Source organism: Lethenteron reissneri, chromosome 11 (assembly GCF_015708825.2).
Source record: "Lethenteron reissneri isolate LAM-NWPU_2019-01 chromosome 11, ASM1570882v1, whole genome shotgun sequence".
Lineage (NCBI taxonomy): Eukaryota > Metazoa > Chordata > Hyperoartia > Petromyzontiformes > Petromyzontidae > Lethenteron > Lethenteron reissneri.
In genome coordinates, this window is record NC_083789.1 from 10,228,197 (window position 1) to 10,249,839 (window position 21,643).

A 21,643-nucleotide genomic window follows, 5' to 3' on the forward strand; every position below is an offset into this window, starting at 1 on the left:
AAAGCTGTCTCTGGTGTGTGGACCAATTCGTTTCAAGGACAATGCATATATTCATATTCTTGGTTCTTTCGGTAAAGTCACGTAGAAAGGAAATTATAAAATAAAAATGAAACATAAAAATAAAAAATGCATATATTTTCACAGTGTTTTTTTTTGCATTCTGACCACAAGTGCTGTGGTTAATGCAGACATGATTCCTTGTAAAAAGGATTCAGTTTGGTGTTGTAACACCTTAACAAAACTGTTTTGTTGCCAGAAAAACAGGGGAAAACCTATTCTTAATCCTGCACCAGTCACAACTGCCCCCCGCGCCGGGAGATAGAAATGTAACCTGTGACCTCTGGATTGCAAGTCCAGTGTGCTGACCACTAACGCCACGATGGTCAACATCAACTGAGATGTATAAGCCAGGTGAGAAGAACCCATTGAGATGAAAAAAATTCATGTAGAAAGGAATTATACAACTTTTAGAAGCGTCAACCAATAAGACGTTAACCAATGTGTTTTTTTTTTCTCGCAAGATCCGAAGAAAAATATTAAATACAATAAACAAGGGTTTTGCTAAAGAAAAAAACTATTAAGGATGAACACAAATAATGAAGACCAATCAAAAACAAGCTTTATTTTATTCAAAGATAAAATACCACAAACTCTGGCGCTTCGGCAAACATTTAACACAAAATAATTTAAATCGATTGAATTCATTTCGTATCTACATACAGCGCAGAAAATACAACACCCTATTTGAACGCATATTTATAAAAAAAGCACTGCGTTATCCATTGACGTTCACTAGGGGGTGCTGTGATGCAGTCATTCCTGCACTGCGATCTGGGTTTGATTCTCGGCCACGGCAAACATCAGTGGCGAGCGACATGTCGGCACCAAAGATTAAAGATCCCTCGTGTAGCCTTAACAGACTGTAGGAGCAAGTGCTGTTAGCGAGCACCTACGAAGGCTGACACGGCACACGAGGGGGTGGGTGGTCCAGCACCACGCCCGGCCGCCTTTGTCTCCCCAGTGGCGTCGTTTAGGGGCCGTCCATAAATGACGTCACGCGATTTTGGACGATTTTTGACCTCCCCCCCCGTCGTCACACGGTGTCACAAAAAGTCAGACCCCCCTCAAATATGACGTCACAAAGCTCTGCCCCCCCCCCTCCCAAAAAAATAATACATGCTTCAAATCGCTTTAAACTATTGTCATTGTAGTGCGTATTTAACGTGGCGCTGCACTCTGATGTTGGCGGAGAAAACATTTATTAAAAAGTATATTAAATTAAGTAGAACGTGTTGTCTTGGTTTATTTAAAGTTGCGCATTTTGATGTGACGTCACATTTCTCACCCCCCCCCCTCCTTCGTCACACATCGTCACAAATGTCTGACCCCCCCCCCCAGGTGCGTGACGTCATTTATGGACGGCCCCTTACACATCGCACCAGGTACTCATTTGATCCTGAGTCGACCTAGGGGAGGAGGCCCAGAACCGGTTTAAGTAATCGTCACTGGTGTTGGCCGTGAGCGGGAATTGAACGCGGGTCGCCAGGTTCACAGTGCAACGCGCTGATTCTCTACCGCTCCCACAACGCCCACCTTCACATCGTCAACGACAAGCGCCAAATATGCCATCGTCCAGCAGTGGATTAACAAAAGGTGTATATATCTTCTTGGTTCTTTCGGTAAAGTCACGTAGAAGGGAAATAATAAAATAATAAAACGACGCTGTCTTCCCGACAGACCTGTTCTTCACCTGAGGACGGCTGCTTGCGTTGTGGCCGAAACGTCGTGAGAATTATTTTATTATGTTTTATTTTTATTATTTTATTATTTCCATTCTACGTGACTTTACCGAAAGAACCAAGAAGATGAATCCCTGCAGTCACGAACGCTTTAAATCGAAGGTGTATATATATTACACTGGTCAACAAAAAAATAACATTTTTTTCTGGCCTGGACTTTTGCAGCTGTTCTAGACTAATTTCAGGGTGCTGATTCCAAATCTGATCTCAGATTTGCTCTATCACATCTCATTTTTATGCTATCGGCATACCCCATTTTCATTGATTTTACCCGAAATTAACTCTGTCACTTATGATTGCAAGTTGTTGCGAGTCAGTGACTGCTTTTGTGTTAAAATATGGTGCTGTATTTTTAGGATAGTGTGTTTATATCATTTTATGTAGATATCCACATTTATTTAATATGTTTCTTCTGCAGTTTTTAATTGAAAATGCAATATTTGATATCTCAAAAACCTGATGTGATTGACAAAAACTGATGCCAGATTTGGAATCAGCACCAAAAATTACCTTACAACCGTTGGAATACCTTATGCCAGAAAAAGTGTGTTGACCAGTGTTATTGTTATTGCCAGGGCTTAACTTTAGCCTTATCCGTCCAAATCGGCCAAAAAAGTAATTATGTCCCTGGTACACCACGTCCCGTATGTATTGGGGTGCCGTGGTGGCGAGATGTTAACTACCTCGCCTGGTATACAGGAGGTCGTGGGTTCGATCCCGACCCTGATGCCTGTTGTATATTTGGAGTTTGCGTGTCTCTCTCCCCGTGGTTGCGTGGATTTTTCTCCGGGTCTTCTGGTTTTTCCCTTCACATTTAGAAACAAGCGGTTAGAGTATTTGGCTGCGACACATTTCCACATGATACGCAACTGGTTGATCTATCATTTGTGGCCAGGTCGCTTCTGAAAGAGCTATATATACGCCTACTTCAGCAGTTTTCTTGCTGTAGTCGTCTCACCTGATGACGATTGCTTGTGTTGCGATCGAAACGTCGTGATCTATTATTTTTTCTACCTATGTGACTTTACCAGAAGAACCAAATAGTATGGATTTCTGCAGTCACGAAAGCTTCAAATCAAGATATAAATATATAGCTGAGTGGGCCTTACCTGGTAAAATTAAAAAAATTGTTTGTTAATGTATGTATGTTGAACTTCTTTCACACCGTACGTAGCCTACCCTGCTAATCCTCATCCTAGTAGTCCAGTATGCCTCCCGCTAGGAAATGTTGCTAATAGCCACGCGCTTACCTCCAGTCTATTAATGACCCTGAAAATATTCAATCAGACATTACCCCCACGACTCAAAACCACGAGGAACGAGAAGCGAACATAAAAGCTGAAAGGTACAAAAGTTGTGATTGTAAGGACGAGCTACTGGTACAGTATTTGGCCATAACACACCGTGCAACCAAACTCTAACCCGAACACACAATCCTAGCCATGCCACAACTCTAAGTAACTATACATTTCGATTTAAAGCTTTCGTGACTGCAGGGATTCATTTTCTTGGTTCTTTCGGTAAAGTCACGTAGAAGGGAAATAATAAAAATAAAACAATACAATTGTCACGACGTTTCGATTGCAACACAAGCAATCATCATCATGCTGTGGTTTTCACACCTGATGATGATTGCTTGTGTTGCAATCGAAACGTCGTGAGAATTTTATTGTTTTATTTTTATTCTTTTATTATTTCCCTTCTACGTGACTTTACCGAAAGAACCAAGAATATCTAAGTAACTAGTCAGTTCACCACGAGTAATATTACCAACTATATAACCGATCACTGAAAACAGCCCTGCCCCTAACGCTAAACAACTATCCAACCTGACCATCCCACAAACTCTAACCAACTATCCAGTTAGCCGTAACCAACGATAAAACAAAGCACGAGTAATAGCCCAAACCAGCCACTCGTGCAAGCCTTACTCTTAACCCCATCTAACAAGGGAACACAACTACTAGCCCTAACCCTAACCAACGTATCAACTAGCCACTTAACTCTGCTCTACTTCGGCATGCCACCAATTTTCACATCTTGATCAATTTTCAGTTTTAGTTTTCTGTTGACGTTGCTGTTGTTGTTGTTCGCTCTCTGCTGCTACTGCTGCCCACTCGCCACCAGCACGAGAGCCGGGGGGTCTGATTGTGTCGCGTTCCCAGGACCAGCGCCGAGGCAAAGTCCCTCGTCGGCCGGCGGCTGCTCGCGCGGTTCGGGCGCCCAGGGGCTGAGCAGGCGGCTTCGCACAGCGGTGGCGAGTTCCAGCGCATCCTCGTCCCAGTAGTCGGGCAGCAGCAGGAGCAGGAACGCGCTCACGATGACTCCCATGGCCGCGAGGCGGATTGCGCCGAGGGTGGTGTCGCCTCGACGCACGTCAAGCGCTGTGGTGGAGGAGGAGGAGGAAGAGTAGGAGGATGATAATCAGCAGCAGAGGAAGAAGAGGAGGGTGAGCATCGGCAGCAGAAACAATTAACCCGTAAAAACAAAGTTTTTCACTATAAATCCTTTATATGCGTGGCGGCTAGAGTCCTCTCGTCCTCTGGCTTGAGATGGCTGCCACCTATGGGTCAGATGATTGCCTGCCACCATTAAGCAATTGGTATTTAAATGTTTTAAAAAAAATTCCTAAAAAGTGTAAAATTTTGGAAAAAAAGTTTCACGAAAATTAATTGTCACGCACAATGAGTCTGTGTGGAAAATGTCAGCTCGATTGGATCACGGGAAGTGGGTTAATAAACGACATAAAGATTTGCACGGTCGTAAGCGCGCACGCAAGCAAGCAAGTGAACTTAATATAAAATATTTTAAAGAAGAGGAGGAGGATCTGGAATCATCATCAGCAGAGGCGGTAGCAGCAGAGGACAACTTCGTATTTGCAGCAACGGCAGCAGCAATGACAACAATAGAAGACAAACATTCATCATCATCAGCAGCAGCAACAAATGTGTCAAATTCGATAGATTTACCCGCGATTTTTTCTCATTTGGAATATATCGGGTTTTCTGGGCTAAAATAAACATAACAAATTAACACGAAGTCATTCGCCTGCCGTGGAGTGTGGCACTAAAGCAAAGCACCTTCCTGATTATGATAAGCATCATCAGCAGTAGCAAATGCAACATGAACACCACGCAGCAAGCAGCAAGCAGGGTTGTGTGCTGCTTGCCGTATGCTGATGCTTGCTGTCTGCTGCTGCTTGCTGTATGCTGATGCTTGCTGTATGCTGATGCTGTCTGCTGCTGCTTGCTGTATGCTGATGCTTGCTGTATGCTGATGCTGCTTGCTGTATGCTACTTGCTGTATGCTGATGCTTGCTGTCTGCTGCTGCTTGCTGTTTGCTGCTTGCTGTATGCTGATGCTTGCTGTATGCTGATGCTGTCTGCTGCTGCTGCTTGCTGTATGCTGATGCTTGCTGTATGCTGATGCTGCTTGCTGTATGCTACTTGCTGTATGCTGATGCTTGCTGTCTGCTGCTGCTTGCTGTCTGCTGCTTGCTGTATGCTGATGCTTGCTGTATGCTGATGCTGTATGCTGCTGCTTGCTGTATGCTGATGCTGCTTGCTGTATGCTGCTGCTGCTTGCTGTATGCTGATGCTGCTTGCTGTATGCTGATGCTGCTTGCTGTATGCTGCTGCTTGCTGTATGCTGATGCTGCTGCTGCTTGCTGTATGCTGCTGCTGCTTGCTGTATGCTGATGCTGCTTGTTGTATGCTGCTTGCTGTATGCTGCTGCTGCTTGCTGTATGCTGATGCTGCTTGCTGTATGCTGCTTGCTGTATGCTGATGCTGCTTGCTGTATGCTGCTTGCTATATGCTGATGCTGCTTGCTGTATGCTGATGCTGCTGTACCCGCGTTGAGGGGGATTGTGAGGACGACCCCGAGGGAGATGACGCTGGGGTAGGTGAGCGCCACGCCGAAGTTCACGAGCGCCGTGAACACTGCGCGGGGTGGGGGTCAGAGGGCAAGACAAGCGACGATGCAGGGTGAGAAGTCCAGGTTTGTCTTTGTTACATAACTCGGTGAGAACTCCTAGAGAGCACGATATGAGGCTCATTCAACACGTGGCATGGCCGAGATTATGAATCTCCGTTGCAAAATCACCATGAATCCCGTCGGAACGCGGGGGCTAAGCAGGTGTTCAGACTGGTAAGTAAGTGGATGGGCCAACACCACAAGGTTGTTGAAGGCTGCTGCAGGAATATGTGATGGGTGGCAGATGGCAGCGCTGCAATAATTGTTGTTAAGTACTTTCTATGCTATGGCGTCTACCCTTACTGCCCCGCCAGTCCTCAATGGCCAGCGTGAGGCCCTCATCCAGCAGTGGATTGACAAAAGGGCTGTATACTCTTAGTTCTTTCGGTAAAGTCACGTTGGTTAAAAAATGAAATAAAAATTAATAAAAATAAAACAATAAAATCACGACGTTTCGGAGGCAACACAAGTCTCCGTCATCAGGTGGGACCTTCACAAACCTTGATGTAGCAAATCTGGCTGTGACGGTCCCACCTGATGGCGGAGACTTGTGTTGCCTCCGAAACGTCGTGATTTTATTGTTTTTTATATTTATTAATTTTAATTTCATTTTTTACCTACGTGACTTTGCCGAAAGAACTAAGAGTATGAATCCTTGCAGTCATGAAAGCTTCAAATCTAAAAGGGCTGTACGTCATTGGAACCTCATTTGCCAGTAACAAAATATGATAATTGGTGTTTTACCATTTTATCTGGCAACAAAACTGACACCTTTTTTTTACAAGGAGCTCTCATACTCTAATGGTTCATTGTCCTTGAGTTGTGCGCCTTTTGGCGTCATCTGGTCCAACACCATGTGAGACTAGGCTCTAAAGAAAGCTGTCTCGGGTGTGGACCAATCAATTTCACGGACAGTGCATACATTGTCAGAGTTATGTTTTTTGTTTGCATTCAGACTGCAGGTATTGTGGTCAATGCAAACATGACTCCTTGTAAAAAAGGTGTCCGTTTTGTTGCCAGATAAAAGGGTAAAACACCAATTATCAGGGCTGTACGTGTTCATGCTCTAGACCAAGGGTGGGGGATATATTATTTACGGAGCACTGGACAGGACTTTTAAATACATTTGGTAAGAGTCCACACGTCAAACCGAACGTATCTTCAAGAGAGGGTCTTTGCCGTTAATCATCTGGCGATTCACAAGCGAGCCTGCCTATGCTGAAGAGACTCTTTGTTGAGACCAGTCGAGAGCTTGTTTGTAGCTGAATTAATGCTGCTGAATTTATGCATCCCCAGAAGACAATGGGGACCTACGGGGGGTTGTGCAAAATATATTATTTTTAATGTAAAGAGACAGGCATATGAATGAGTCATTGTTTTCTTAACTATTAACACACACACCGTCAAAACCACTACTGTCATTGCATGATTCAAAATACCCCCCCCCCTCTAGTACCTGATTAGTGCAGTTACGAAACTTGCAGTGACATATAAAGAATCTTTTTATAAGGAATCATGTTTACATTAAACACAATACCTGCGGTCAGAATGCAAACAAAAACACACTCTAATAATATATACATTGTCCTTGAAATTGATTGGTCCACACCAGAGACAGCTTTCCTTAGAACCTAGTCTCTCATGGTGTTGGACCAGATGACTCCAAAAGGCCGTGTAGGACCAAGCCACTGGCTGCATACGGCTCACGGACCTGGGGTTGCCACCTGTCCTGGTTTTTACTGCAGCAGCATCATCATCCAGTTGAAGGAGCTGTCTCAGGAAATCTGTAAGTATTCCCAGTACAATAAAAAGCCTGGTTTCTGTCAGTTAGGTAATAATTGTAATAACACTCCACTCGCTACAATGAATTAATCTATACTGCAGTCCTTCCTTCTGCAGCTACTGTGAGCTATTATCCTTAGTCCCATGATATGTATCTGTTTTATTTGTGTTTCTAAGAGGTGGCAACCCAACGAAAATAGCTGCTTCATCATCACCGCCATCAGCGACAGCATACAGCATCTTCTTGGTTCTTTCGATAAAGTCACGTAGAAGGGAAAGAAACCATAATAAAATAATATAATAACATAATAAAATAATATAATAAAGCATACAGCATGTGAATCAGCATCATCATTAGCAGTACTATCAGCAGACAGCAGTAGAAGCAAAAGCACTATAAGATGAATCATCATAATTATCAGCAGCAGCAATCACAGCAGCAGCATCAGCAGGCAGTGAGTGGGTGGTGGGTGGGTGGGGGGTCTTGTGCCCCCCCCTCCCGCCCACATACTCAGGATCAGCGCCGCGGTGGCGCAGAGGTTGCCCCACGCGGAGGCGCCGTGCGGCCACCGCTCGAGGCCCGAGTAGTGCAGCGCGGCGCACGCGGACGAGACGAGCGCGGCGTTCACGAGGCCCAGCGCCGACAGGAAGAGAGCCGCCTCACCCAGACGGGCACTCCCCAGCACCTTCTTAAAGAGCACCTGGGGGAGGGGTGGGGGGAGAAAGGTGGGGGGAGGGGTGGGGGAAGAAAGGTGGGGTAGGGTGGGGGGAGGGGGTGGGGGGAGAAAGGTGGGGGGAGGGGGTGGGGGGAGAAAGGTGGGGCGAGGGTGGAGGAGGAGATGGGATGAGTGGTGGAGGAGGAGGAAACGGGGGAGGAGAATATTTGGGGAAGGAGGATGAAGAATGGGAGAATAAGATGGGGCATGGGAGAAGAGATGAAGAGGTATAGGTGGGGGGGGGGGGGCAAGGAAAAGAGGAATATCAGGATGAGACGGCACGTGGGAGGAGGAAATGGGGTCAGAGGAGGAGGCATTTGGGTAGATGAGACGATTGAGGGTGGAGTGAAGATAGGCGGAGAAGGGATAGGAGGATGGGAGATTGTAGGAGATGATCGGATGAGAGTAGAAGGAGGAATACGTGGAGGGGGGTGGATGGGGAGGGGAGGGCGAAGGGGTGAGCCCACGGCAGGGGGGAGGTAAAGTCGTCCTCAAGCATTGAGGTCACGTGGAGCAGTGGACACCAAACGTGAGGTGTCCACAAGAGGTGAAGAGGGGGGGGGGGGGGGTGAAGCAGAGAGCGCCACGGGGTGAGGAGTTGGACTCGTACGAGGAGATGTTGGCGAGCGTGGTTCGGGGTAGCGTTGGTGCGAGATGATGGTTGGCTCTGATTCTAGATTTGAAGCTTTCGTGACTGCAAGGATTCATACTCTTAGGTTTTTTCGGTAAAGTCACGTAGGTAAAAATAAATAATAAAAATAATAGAAATAATAATATAAATAAAATAATGAATCACGACGTTTCGGAGGCAACACAAGTCTCCGTCATCAGGTGGGACCGTCACAGCCAGATTTACTGTCTCAAGTGAGGCAAAATTCCAAGAGGCAAGCTCTTAAATACAAGTTAAGGGGGACGGGGGGGGGGAGGGGCTTATCTAAGAGTATGATTGGCTCTGGTTCGGGTTAGGTCAGGGGTCGGCAACCAAAATAACAATAACAGCCAATTTTTCAATCGAATTCGGAAAAAGACAACTAAATATTGCCAGAGTCACAATACACGTGTGAATGGCCGCTGGTTGCCAAGCTCTGGGTTAATTGGTGAGCCTGTGTGGTCGAAGGCTCCGAGGCTACGAAGCGACGTGGCTCTTTAAGCGTTGGGGCAATACACGGAGACTTACAGGGCAATGTTAATGGACTGGCCCAGACCGGCATGGATCTGCTCACCAGTGGATGTATGTGTAGTGACATAGAATGGGTCACTACATAAGTATGTCATACTTATTTCGCACCGTACGTAGCCAACCGTACAAATCATAGGTGTGTGGGAAGGACAAGAAAATTAAACACACGTAATTTTTTGTTTACAAAAAATGAGTTTGTCAATTTAGATGATAATTTAAACGTGCGTAGCTCGCGGTGGCTTCCTAATATCGGAAAGCAAGAGCGTTCCAGACGGACTGCGGAAGCGCATCTGAGAGCGCCCGACGGTGGTGGTGGTGTTGGTGGTGGTCACGTGGGAGCACGGCGAGTCGAGGCCCCGGTGAGGGGGGCCCCGGTGAGGGGGGCCCCGCACCTTGTAGAAGGCAGAGGCAGAGGCGGCGCCCACGGCCAAAGCCACGCCGATGATGGAGTCGCCACGGAAGCCGTCCGCGTACGCGGTCATCACGATGCCCGAGATGGCGAGGATCGCCGCCACGATCTGCAACCGCGACCACGATCACAACCACGATCATAGCCACAACCACGATCACAACCACAACCACATCCACGATCATAACCATGATCGCAACCACGCTCATAGCCACAGCGACGATCGCAACCGCGATCATATTCACCACCACGATCACAACCACATCCACGATCACAACCACATCCACGATCACAACCACATCCACGATCACAACCACATCCACGATCACAACCACATCCACGATCACAACCACATCCACGATCACAACCACATCCACGATCACAACCACATCCACGATCACAACCACATCCACGATCACAACCACATCCACGATCACAACCACATCCACGATCACAACCACATCCACGATCACAACCACATCCACGATCACAACCACATCCACGATCACAACCACATCCACGATCACAACCACATCCACGATCACAACCACATCCACGATCACAACCACATCCACGATCACAACCACATCCACGATCACAACCACATCCACGATCACAACCACATCCACGATCACAACCACCACAGCGATCGCACACACAGCAGCAGTGCTTGCAACGACCACAGCCAAGACCCCCCCCCCAACCTCACTTCAGCGGTCTCAGCCCCCCCCCCCACCCCCCTTCATTCCCTATAGCGTTCACCATTTGTGTTGCTGACTATGTCCTGTAACATCACCCCACTGAGTTTGTTTGCTACCCCACCCTCCCCTCCTGTGAAGAAGATCGTGGTTGTGGTCAGGATCGTCCCAATTGTGTCCGCGGTTGTGGCGATGATTGTGGTTGTAAATCACGGTTGCAGTCGTGAGCGCGGTTGTGGTCGTAATCCCGGTGGTGATCGTTGTTGTGATCGCGATTCGTGATCGCGGTTGTCATGAAAATCGTGGTGATGGCCGTGATTGTGATCGCGATTGTAGTCGTGATCGCGGCTGCGATTGTGGGGGTAGCGCGCTGCGCTACGAACCTGCCCACCCGAGTTCGATTCTCGCTCATGGCCAACATCAGTGACGATTGTCTGAACCGGTCCTGGGCCTCCCTTAGGTCGACTCAGCCTCAAATGAGTACCTGGTGAGGTGCGTAAAAAACATCGCCACTGGAGAGACAAAGGCTGCCGAGCGTGGTGCTGGCCACTCACCCACTCTTGTGCCGTTCTGGCCTTCATAGTCGCTTGCTAACAGCACTTGCCCCAACACTCTGCTGAGGCTATACGAATGCGTTTTGTCTTTGTTAGTCATAATCGCGGTGGTGATTGCAGTTGTGGTTGTGTTGGCACAGTCGGGTGCCCATGTGGTGCATCTGCCAGTCATCTCAGCCAGTCAAACCCATGGCACCTGCTGGGTCTGCCCCGTGACCTCCTGCCGGCGGGCGTTCGACACTTCACGTGGCCTTGACGTGAACCTAGCCTGGCACAGGCGCCGCGGCGTCGACACCGCCACTAAAGTGGCGAATGGCCGTTGTTGTTGTTGTCGTCACGGTTGCGACCGCGGTTGCAGTCATTACGATCGCGGATTCGCGACTCGCGATGGAGCCAACTCGGCCGGCCGGGCTGGCCGGACACACGCACGCGCGCACGCACGCGCACGCACACACACCCGCACACACCCGCACACACGCACGCACACACACGCACACACGCACCCGCACGCCCATGAAGCGGTCGTTGAGGACGATCCACGAGAGCAGGAAGACGAACGCCTTGTTGCAGCAGAAGAGCGCCGCGGCGTCCGTGGGCGCGATGCGCGCCAGCGCGAGCAGGTACAGGTACGTGGCGCCCGTCCACAGCAGCGAGAAGGGCAGCACGGTCTGCAGCAGCGGCCTCACGCCCACGCCGCCGTCGCCAAACAGGCGGCCGCACTCCCTGGTGGCGCGCGCGCGGAACGGGAGCGGCGGTCGGTGCCGGTGTTGGAACGCGCGCGGGCTGTGGCCGCCCCCGTGCGCCTCCCCTGTGGCGGACACCGGGAACACTGCGCACCCCTCTTGGGGTGGGCACTGGGAGCCGGGCATTGGGTACCAGGCCAAGGGTGGCACAGTCGGGTTTTTTACAATCGGGTTTAATTGTCTTCTAATATTAAACCCGATCATCTGATATTGGGAGGAATCCGGTTTAATTGGTTCTAATTGCAGAACCGCACTTCTCAACGATGGGCTTCATCCATTCCAAGCTAAGGAACTCACTGGCGTCCACGATTGTGGAGGAGAAGCTCATGTTCATCAAGACTAACCTGCCCGCCGCATTCTACGACTACCCCGTGCCCGACGGCCCCGAGTACGATAGCAGCACCGACGAGGAAGCAGCCTAAGCCTATCAGAGTTTCGTAAACATTAAACCAGGTTTTAATTCCCCGAAATCGGGTTTAATTGTATAAAAAAACCGATGCCTGCCGCTGGAAAAATCGGGGTTTTCCACCCATGCACCAGGCACCGAACGCCCTTGCTACGTGGCGCTGGGCTTGGGATGCGAGGCACTGGGCACCAAGCACCGGGCACTGGGCACCAGGCACTGGGCACCGGGCCCTCTAGACACCAGGCGCTCCTCCTGTGGTGGGCGCTGGGCACCTGGCGCCAAACAAATGTGCAGCAGAATTGTTGAGAACGACGCAAACAGTGACGGCTGTTGGTCTAATATTAACACATTTTGGTCGCCAGCGACGCAGCATCGAGGAGCGGGCGGTGGGGGGGATCACACTTTTTTCTGGTCACCAAAATGTCCAGCTGTGGTCTGTCCCCTGCTAGATGAAGGTACCTCACATCTCCACTGTCATCTCTTTAATTGGTGCTGCATGATTATGATTGATATGTTTAGGACGTGTTATTTTTCACGTTACATTCACATTTCCTCGGTTATTTTGTTCAGATTCGTGTTTTTTGGCTGTTTGCTTTGCACGCTGGACGATTATAATTACTTTGGTGACATCACATGGATGCACTCCGCTGCCCCTGACGCGGTCGTCTGGCTTGACCACCTGAATGTAAAATTTAAGTCGTTGCTCTGCATCAACACCATCAGCTGTACGAAATAAGAATAGTAGTCGTATTGTGTGCACTGCGCAACGCTCCGCCTGCCACGCAAAACAGCCCTCTGTCTCCGTGGCTCTCACCTCTTCATAAACGAGGTCGACTCATTGATTGCTTCCCATGAAAGCGGTGTCGCTCATTTGATCGATCGCTAAGAGATGAGAGAGGCCGCGCCACCTATCCTCCAACACCCCCGACCGGGATTTGAACTGATGCAGGACCACCCCAGAAGCATCAGTTCGAACCACACAGCTCCTCCTAAATCACAGACCCCGGGGAGCGCTGGTGCCTCTGAACCTCGTGTGCTTCCCTGAGTTCGACTCGCAGCCACGGCTAACATCAGTGGCACGTGATGTCCGAACCGGTGTTGGCACACCCCCCTTTCATGAATCCACGGTGACCAGCGTGGTGACGTATGGTCAAACAACCTTCATTCAACCTTCACCCGGGAGAGGACTGGGGTGGCACGCGCCTGTGATCCAGCGCTGTGGGGGCAGCATCGAGGGTTGCTGGGTCACCACCGCACTGATGTTGTGGTGAAACTCCCTTCCCGTAGGGCGTCTTGATTCGCCAGGGTAAGGCAGTACAGCAAGTGGACTAATAGCCATCCGTTTCCATCTCTACGGGGATGGAGCGCTGTCTCCTCTCGCACAAGTCGTGAGTTTCCTCCGGGTGCTCCGGTTTCATCCCACTTTGTACAATAAACACAACTCATCATTAATTGGCTGAACACATCTTAAAATAAATAAATAAATAACCCCCACTGTAGCAGCAGCAGGACCTTGCTGGGAAAAGGACATGTGGCTCAGCGCGACTGGATAAATACGTAATTTATTCTGATTATTAGATATGAATCGTGTTTAGACCATAGGGGGAACGCTGTCGTTGGCGAGTTTCCATTGGGGCCAGCATGATACCACGAGTATGGTAATCGTGAGCTTTAATATAATTTTTTAATTTAAAGCCTATAAAAAAAAATAACAATCCCCTGAATTGTATTGGTGTCTACTATCGTGTTGTATTGTTTGTTGTTGTAAAGTTCTTGTCCCCGCGCCGCTACTGGACATGTGAAAAATTATATTTACATTTCATCGGATTCCTTCAGTATAAATACCAATTTTGATTCTGTCACGTGAACAAAGAATCCGTTTGGATTCTCTCCCGAGTCTGTGGGTCTCCATGCAAGTCATCGGTGACCGGGCTGAGAACGTCAATTCACTACACTCGAAAATTGCCTTCAATCACAACGACGTATATCTTTGCAAGTGTTACAGGGTTCCTTATCTGCGTCCGCGGATCTCCCTGTAAGTCTATGCGAGTCTATGGGTTTCTCTGTATTTGGCTATGGGCTCAAACCCATAGCCCATACGGTCATCCTCGCAGCAGCTTTTGGCTGGCCATCGAACACAGACGGTCACTGCATCGCGCACTTTCAGATGCGCTTCTCCGGCCGTCTGGAACGCTCTTCCTCCCGATATTAGGAAGCCACTGGAGCTATGCACTTTTAAATAATCTCGATTGAAAACTAATTTCTTTTCAAACTGCCTTTTTGTGTTTAGTTTGTTGTCCTTCCCCCGCACGGTTGACTACGTACGGTGCGAAAGAAGTTCAACACACACACAAACCATCTTGAGATCAGGGTTTAATCGCAGTTTGTGGCTGCCACCCGCATTCAAACCAAGCACCTCGGCAGTGCCGGCTCGACGCGCTGACCTCTGAGCCACCCGTCCACGCGTCGATCACAACCGTTGTTTTTTGTTTTACGTAAGTGAACATCTGAAATCAAATCGAAAGAAAGGGGTCGCGTTGCAAAGCGGAAAAACGACTTGGGAAAGAAATCCGATCCAGATTATCCCCGGCCCGCGCTTTACGGATTGCTCCGTGAAAACCAGACGGCGGGGAGAAGGCGGCTTTAAGCACAGCGATGCGACGTTCACTTCAGCCACTTCTCAATGACGAGGGTGGGTCATCCCGCACCGTTAAGCCGTCTGTGGATGAAATGAGAATAATAAATAATTAACTACTCAATTACCCGGGGCTCAAGCTGCCAATTGATTATACTGTTAGGTTCTTTCGGTAAAGTCACGTAGGTGAATAAATAAATATAATTATAATAAATGAAAATAACTAAATAAAATCACGACGTTTCGGAAGCAACATAAGCCTCCGTCATCAGGTGTAACTGCTCCAGTAAAATTCACACGCTACAGTAATTTTACTGGAGCAGTTACGCCTGAAGACGGAGGCTTGTGTTGCTTCCGAAACGTCGTGATTTAATTTAGTTATTTTCATTTATTACAATTGTATTTTATTATTATTATTATTTTACCTACGTGACTTTACCGAATCAACCTAAGAGTATGAATCCTTGCAGCCACGAAAGCTTCAAATCTACAATTAATGCCAATTTATCACTTTAACGGCCGCTTGGGCCGCCGCTTTCAACCGGTGGGTCGCGACGCTTCCAGAAGACGACGCCGAGGCTGCGGCGCGGATACCGTGCGGGAGAAATTTCGATTGTCCGCCGGGAACGCCGGCGTCACTTTGCGGCGACACAAAAAAACGCGCTCGAGCAAGGCCGTGAAGCTAACGAACAAACGCCGTGCTAACGCCGCCTTGTGTGTTTGTCCGCGCGTTGAACTTCTTTTTCGCACCGTACGTAGCCCACAGCGCTCATCGAGGTGTGGACACGTGGATCTCCCCGTCGTGGTGTGGCATTGGTAGGCTTAGTTGTGTGGGCCTCAATTGGGGCGATTGCCGTTCCAGAGACACCCGAGGGCCGCTGGGATAGAGGCATCAGTTGGCCGACAACAAAAATCGATTCTTCCCCACGGTTGTGTGCGCACGGCACGAGGTTATTTGACAGTTAATTTTCATTTTCTTTGGTCTTTCGGTAAAGTCACGTAGATGGTTCAAAGAAAATAACAAAAATCTACGACGTTTCGATCACAACACAAGCGATCGTCATCAGGGGGAAAGAGGAGGAAATCTGCTGAATGCAGACTGTTTTATAGGGTGTAGTCCGAGGGTTGTACTGCGTTAAATCGAACCTGGAAGGGAAATAATAAAATAATAATAAAATATGTTTTATTTTTATAATTTCCCTTCTACGTGACTTTACCGAAAGAACCAAGAATATGAATCCCTGCAGTCACGAAAGCTTTAAATCGAAATCTATTCCCATCTGTGAAGGATCTGATCCCTGACATGCAATACCCCGGTGTCTACAAACTAAGTTGTGTCTGCGGCAGTAGTTACATTGGTGAAACTAAGCGACATGTCTCGGACCGTGTTCGTGAACACAAGGCAGATTTGAAACACGGTAGGACCAATTTCTCAGCCGTGGCTGATCATTGTTTTAATGCAGTGGGCTAACACGAAATTGATTTCTCTAAGACGAAAGTACTTTGCAAACCTACTGGCTATCGACAAAGATTCGTTCATGAAGCCATCCACATATACGGACACAGACACAACTTCAACTGAGAAGATGGGTACAAACTTAGTAATCATTGGAAGGATGTTATCAACCAGTTTAAGTCTTAACTGGCTGTGATGTTCCCATCCTGCCACCTTCCGATGTTGATTTTTTTTCTTCCCGTGGCTTCGGCTCCCCGATTTCACATTAACAGGTTGAATTTCTCGCGTCAACGTGGCCACCTGCGATCTCCCATGAACATGCTCATCTCTCACATTAACATGCTAATTTCTCACATTAACATGCTAATTTCTCACATTAACATGCTAATTTCTCACATTAACATGCTAATCTCTCACATTAACATTATAATATCTCACATTTACATGGTAATCTCTCACATTAACATCACTAGCCCCGCCCACTTCGTTTATGACCCTAGGACTACGCCCTATGCAACAGTCTGCAGTCAGCAGCTTTGCTCCTCTTTCTTCCTGATGACGATCGCTTGTGTTGTGATCGAAACGCCGTCGTGTTTTTTGTTTTTCTTTGAACCTATCTACGTGACTTTACCGAATGACCCATAGAACATGAATTCCTGCAGTCACGACAAGTTAAGTCGAGAGTTAATGGACATTATCAGCAAAGTGATGGTGGCAGGGAATGCGTCTACGGTGCCTCTCCAGATCTCTGGAGCTAAGCAGGTGTGAGCCTGGACAGTTCCAAGTTTGGCGAGCAGCGTGAATACAGCTTGCTGTTGGGGGCTACATGACACGGAGCAGAGGGCAGTGTGAAGCAAACACATCGTTGTGCTGCACTCCATATGCTCTCACGTCCATGCTGGTACCGCACCCGGCACACCACGTCCAATGTACCTCTCGCCATGGCCGTGGCGACCGGTCATCGCGTGCCACTTATTCCAATTCACGAGTGACCCGGCAAATATTCACCGTCGATTATCTACGGGGATCCCGTATCGCATACGCGTCGGAGCCACAATCCACCTCGCACCATCTCTGCGTTCGAAAAATCTGGAACCCCACACCGCCCCCCTCCCGCCTGCCTCCAAAATCTGACGGCTCACCTGAGCGTCTTGAGCGGGCTCCTCGTCCCGTCGGCACCGCACGCCGCGTGGCACAGGCAGTACGCGGGGAACACGGCCACGTTCCACGTGGCTGCGAACCAGGCGGCGAGGAAGGGCGTCGCGGGGGCCGCGGCCACCGTGGGGATCGTAGGGGCCGTGGGCACCGCTTGCCCCGCGGCTCCTCGCGGCGCGGCCACGCGGTTCATCTGCGAGGCGCCCGCCCAGCTGGCGGTCACCGCCGGCAGCAGGAGGAGCCCCCAGGCCAGGCGCCGTAGCACCGACCGCCAGCCCGCGGATCCTTCCGCGGGGTCGGCGCGCGGGACGGCGTTGCCGTTTGAGTCGGTCTCGGGGTCGTTCGTCGCCGCCGCAGCCTCCGCCGCGAGGGGTTCTTTGGGGCACGATTCGAGGTCTGCGCAAACGCCATCCGTTGTGAACGACGCGCGGCGTTCTCGCCGCAACAGCCCGGCGCGCAAAGCCGTTCCACCGGGATTCATTCGGCCACGCCGCATCCGTCTCGCCCGAGTTGTGCCCGACATTACCGTTCTGTACTTGTGCGTGGTGATGGCAGCAGCGGCAGCAGCAGCAATGTGTGCGGAGGCATCGCGCGCTTTCAGATGCGCTTCTGCGGCTATCTGGAACGCTCTTCCTTCCGATATTTGGAAGCCACTGGAGCTATCCACTTTGAAATCATCTCTATTGTAAACTAATTTATTTAGAACTGTTTTTGTGTTTAGTTTGTTGTCCTTCCCCCCGCACCTCCGATTAGCACGGTTGGCTACGTACGGTGCCAAAGAAGTTCAGCACGCATACGATCCCTACTCCGAGCATGCCTATTGTATCCTCCCGGGAATACAGGGTGCTTAAAACAAATTACACTTACATGGGACTATCGTTTTAGATGGAAAAATAACGGATAATACACTATGACATGATACCAAATGTATGTTGATGGCTTCAAAAAGTCAAAGAGCCTACACTTGTTCGCCATCATTGTCAACGCGTGCCTGGAATCTTCTCCAGGGGGGTCTCCAGAGCTCGAAGGCAGCACATTTCCCGTGGTATTGTTGCAAATTCTCAGAAGCGTTAACATGTTTTTGAAGCACCCTGTACATCGCGTGAGAGATGACGCCACCGTCATTGAGGGTTCGGTAACCTGCGGTGAGGATCACGGCCGAGGAGTGGGGACGAACGTGCCAGTCATTCACGGAAAGGTCACGGAAGTTGACCTCTCCACCACGTGTCAGTCACAGAGCGGTGTTCGGCTATTACTTCACCACTGTGGCAAGTTCGGCCTTGGTGGACTGGGAATCACACTCAGTGTTCATAGCACAGTTCGCTAACGTCCGCATTCGTGTATGTTGAAAATAAGAACAGGTTTTACCCTTTCTTGCAATCCTGCCAAAAAGAGGTCCCATGATATAGCTGCTCAACCAGAGCTACAAATGCTCTGACACGTGCATTGTCTGTGTATTGTTCGCCACGTGGCGTTCTCTGTGTCTTACACTGGTGGTGAGACTAGGCGGTGAAGAAGGCTGTCTCTGGTGTAGGCCAATCAGTAAAAAAAAAACAATGCAAATATGATCACAGCATGTTTTGTTTGCGTGTTCACCACAAGTTCGTGTGGTTAATGCAGACTTTGATTGCTTGCAAAAGGAATCTATCTGGTGTTTGCTAGAAAGGGTGAAACCTATTCTTATTTTTCATGTGTTTTACTTTTTTCGCACCGTACGTAGCCAACCGCGCTAATATTACTTTTGCAGTTTGTACCGATTTACGTTTTATTTATTTTTACGTTTTTATTTTTTGGGGTTTTGCTTACCTTTCCGATATTTTGCACTCCGATCGTTGTTTAAACTGTTTGTCGTAACTTTACTCACCCGCCCCTATTGGACATCTGTGAAGAAAGAGCTTCATAGTTCATCGGATTCCTCCGGGATAAATAAAGATTCTGATTCTGTCACGTCAACAGAGAATCCGTTTGGATCTCTCCGAGTCTGTGGGTCTCAATGCAAGTCATCGGTGACCGGGCTGAGACCATCGGCTCACTGATTGTGCCACCACCGCTTCTGTGCAATAAGGCAGTGTTCATGACTGGAGTGATGAGGTTATTGTATTTATTTATGCACCTACCTGGGGGGTGGAGCGGTGGCGCAACGGTTACCGCACTACGCTATGAACCCGGCGACCTGAGTTCGATTCCCGGCTCCGGTCGGTTTTAGATCTCACCTGCCACTGATGAAATCATCGACGTGGCTAAGACATTGAACTCGGAATCGTTTGCTGTACCGCCGCTCTTACAAAAAAAACTTACACAAATTAATGACGTTGTTGTTGATGCTGCTGCTGCTGGTTTGGCAGACGCATGATTAACAACACCTCAACGCACTCGTCAATAACAACAACAACAACACCGCGGCCTTGAAGAGAGAGAAAATATAATCGGCGACGTTTTGTGCAATGTCCCTTGTGTTGGTTAATAAATAAATAAACGCGCGTTGAATGCCCCTGGATGACATCACGAACGAATGCACGAAATCGCTGTAGTAGCAGAATAAGTATTTAGGCATTCAAATAAAATCATTAGTAGACAGAAGCACTTAGAGTAATGAAGGCGCTTAGAGGCAGAGGACCTTGACATGAAATCCATTGCGATACAAGGTGCGTGTGTGCACATGCATATGTGTGTGTGTGTCTCACATATATGCACGCGGCATAGACCACGCGCGGCCGCCTTTGTCTCCCCAATGCTGATGTTTTACACACCGCACCTGGTACTCATTTAAGGCTGAGTCGACCTAAGGGAGGCCCAGGACCGGTTCAAATACTCGCCACTAGCTTCATAACTCATCGGATTTCTCCAGGATGAATACTGATTCTGATTTTTAACTCGGGTCGCAGGGTTCCTGTATGTGGTGTACCTGCTACATCTGGTACATCACACACACCACACCTTGCACCAAACACACACATCCCTAACACATACACACCTGATGCACTCACAACGACACACATGCACCTGACACACACCTGACACACACACACCACACACACACCTGGCACACACACACACACCTGACACACACCTGGCACTACAGACACCACACACCTGACACAAACACACACCTGACACACACACACACACCTGGCACCACACACACCACACACCTGACACACACACACACACCTGACACACACACCTGGCACTACAGACACCACACACCTGACACACACACACACACCTGACACACACACACACACACACCTGATACACACACACCTGACACACACACACACCTGACACACACACACACACACACACACCTGATACACACACACCTGACACACCACACACCTGACACACACACCACACACACACCTGGCACACACACACACACACCTGGCACCACACACACCACACACCTGACACACACACACCTGACACACACACCTGGCACTACAGACACCACACACCTGACACACACACACACACCTGACACACACACACACACACCTGACACACACACACACACCTGACACACACACACACCTGACACACACACACACCTGACACACACACACACACACACCTGACACACACACACACCTGACACACACACACACACACCTGACACACACACACACACACACCTGACACACACACACACACACCTGACACACACACACACACACCTGACACACCACACACACCTGGCGAGCGGGTGAGGCTCAGCACGGGGGTGCGACACGCGCTGAGCGGAGCCACGCGCGCAGACCGCTTCTTCATCCTCCTGCTCCACCGCGAGGCGGGCCGCGATGCCGCTCCACGTCTCCTTCAGCGGATCCCGCACGCGCCGACCACAACGCACAATCCACACACACACACACAAGAGAAAGATCCCCCGTATAGCCTTAATAGACTGTTGGGGCAAGTGCTGTTAGCGAGCACCATACACCAACAATACACACACACACCATGCATACCCCATACGTTAAACACGCATCACGCACACACACACACATCCACACAGAGACACGCATGCTCATACACACGCGACATTTGCTGTCCTTCCCCCGCGCGTACGGTGCGAAAGAAATTCAACATGCATACATCGTATCGGTGGTATCATTACTTTTGCAGTATTATCATC

The 21,643-nt window shown here is 49.2% G+C and overlaps 1 protein-coding gene across 1 annotated transcript; it reads right to left on the bottom strand.

Annotated features, from left to right (window-relative positions):
• Window positions 1–3,547: 3,547 nt before the first annotated feature.
• On the bottom strand, window positions 3,548–21,323 carry LOC133341171 (solute carrier family 35 member F3-like). The gene is made up of 7 exons (XM_061549622.1): window positions 21,204–21,323; window positions 17,496–17,904; window positions 11,617–11,836; window positions 9,845–9,970; window positions 8,068–8,257; window positions 5,651–5,740; window positions 3,548–4,183 (listed from the first exon to the last, which is right to left on the bottom strand). The coding sequence occupies exons 1-7, from the start codon at window positions 21,277–21,279 to the stop codon at window positions 3,903–3,905; spliced, it is 1,392 nt and encodes a 463-aa protein (XP_061405606.1). The 5' UTR covers window positions 21,280–21,323; the 3' UTR covers window positions 3,548–3,902.
• Window positions 21,324–21,643: the final 320 nt, after the last annotated feature.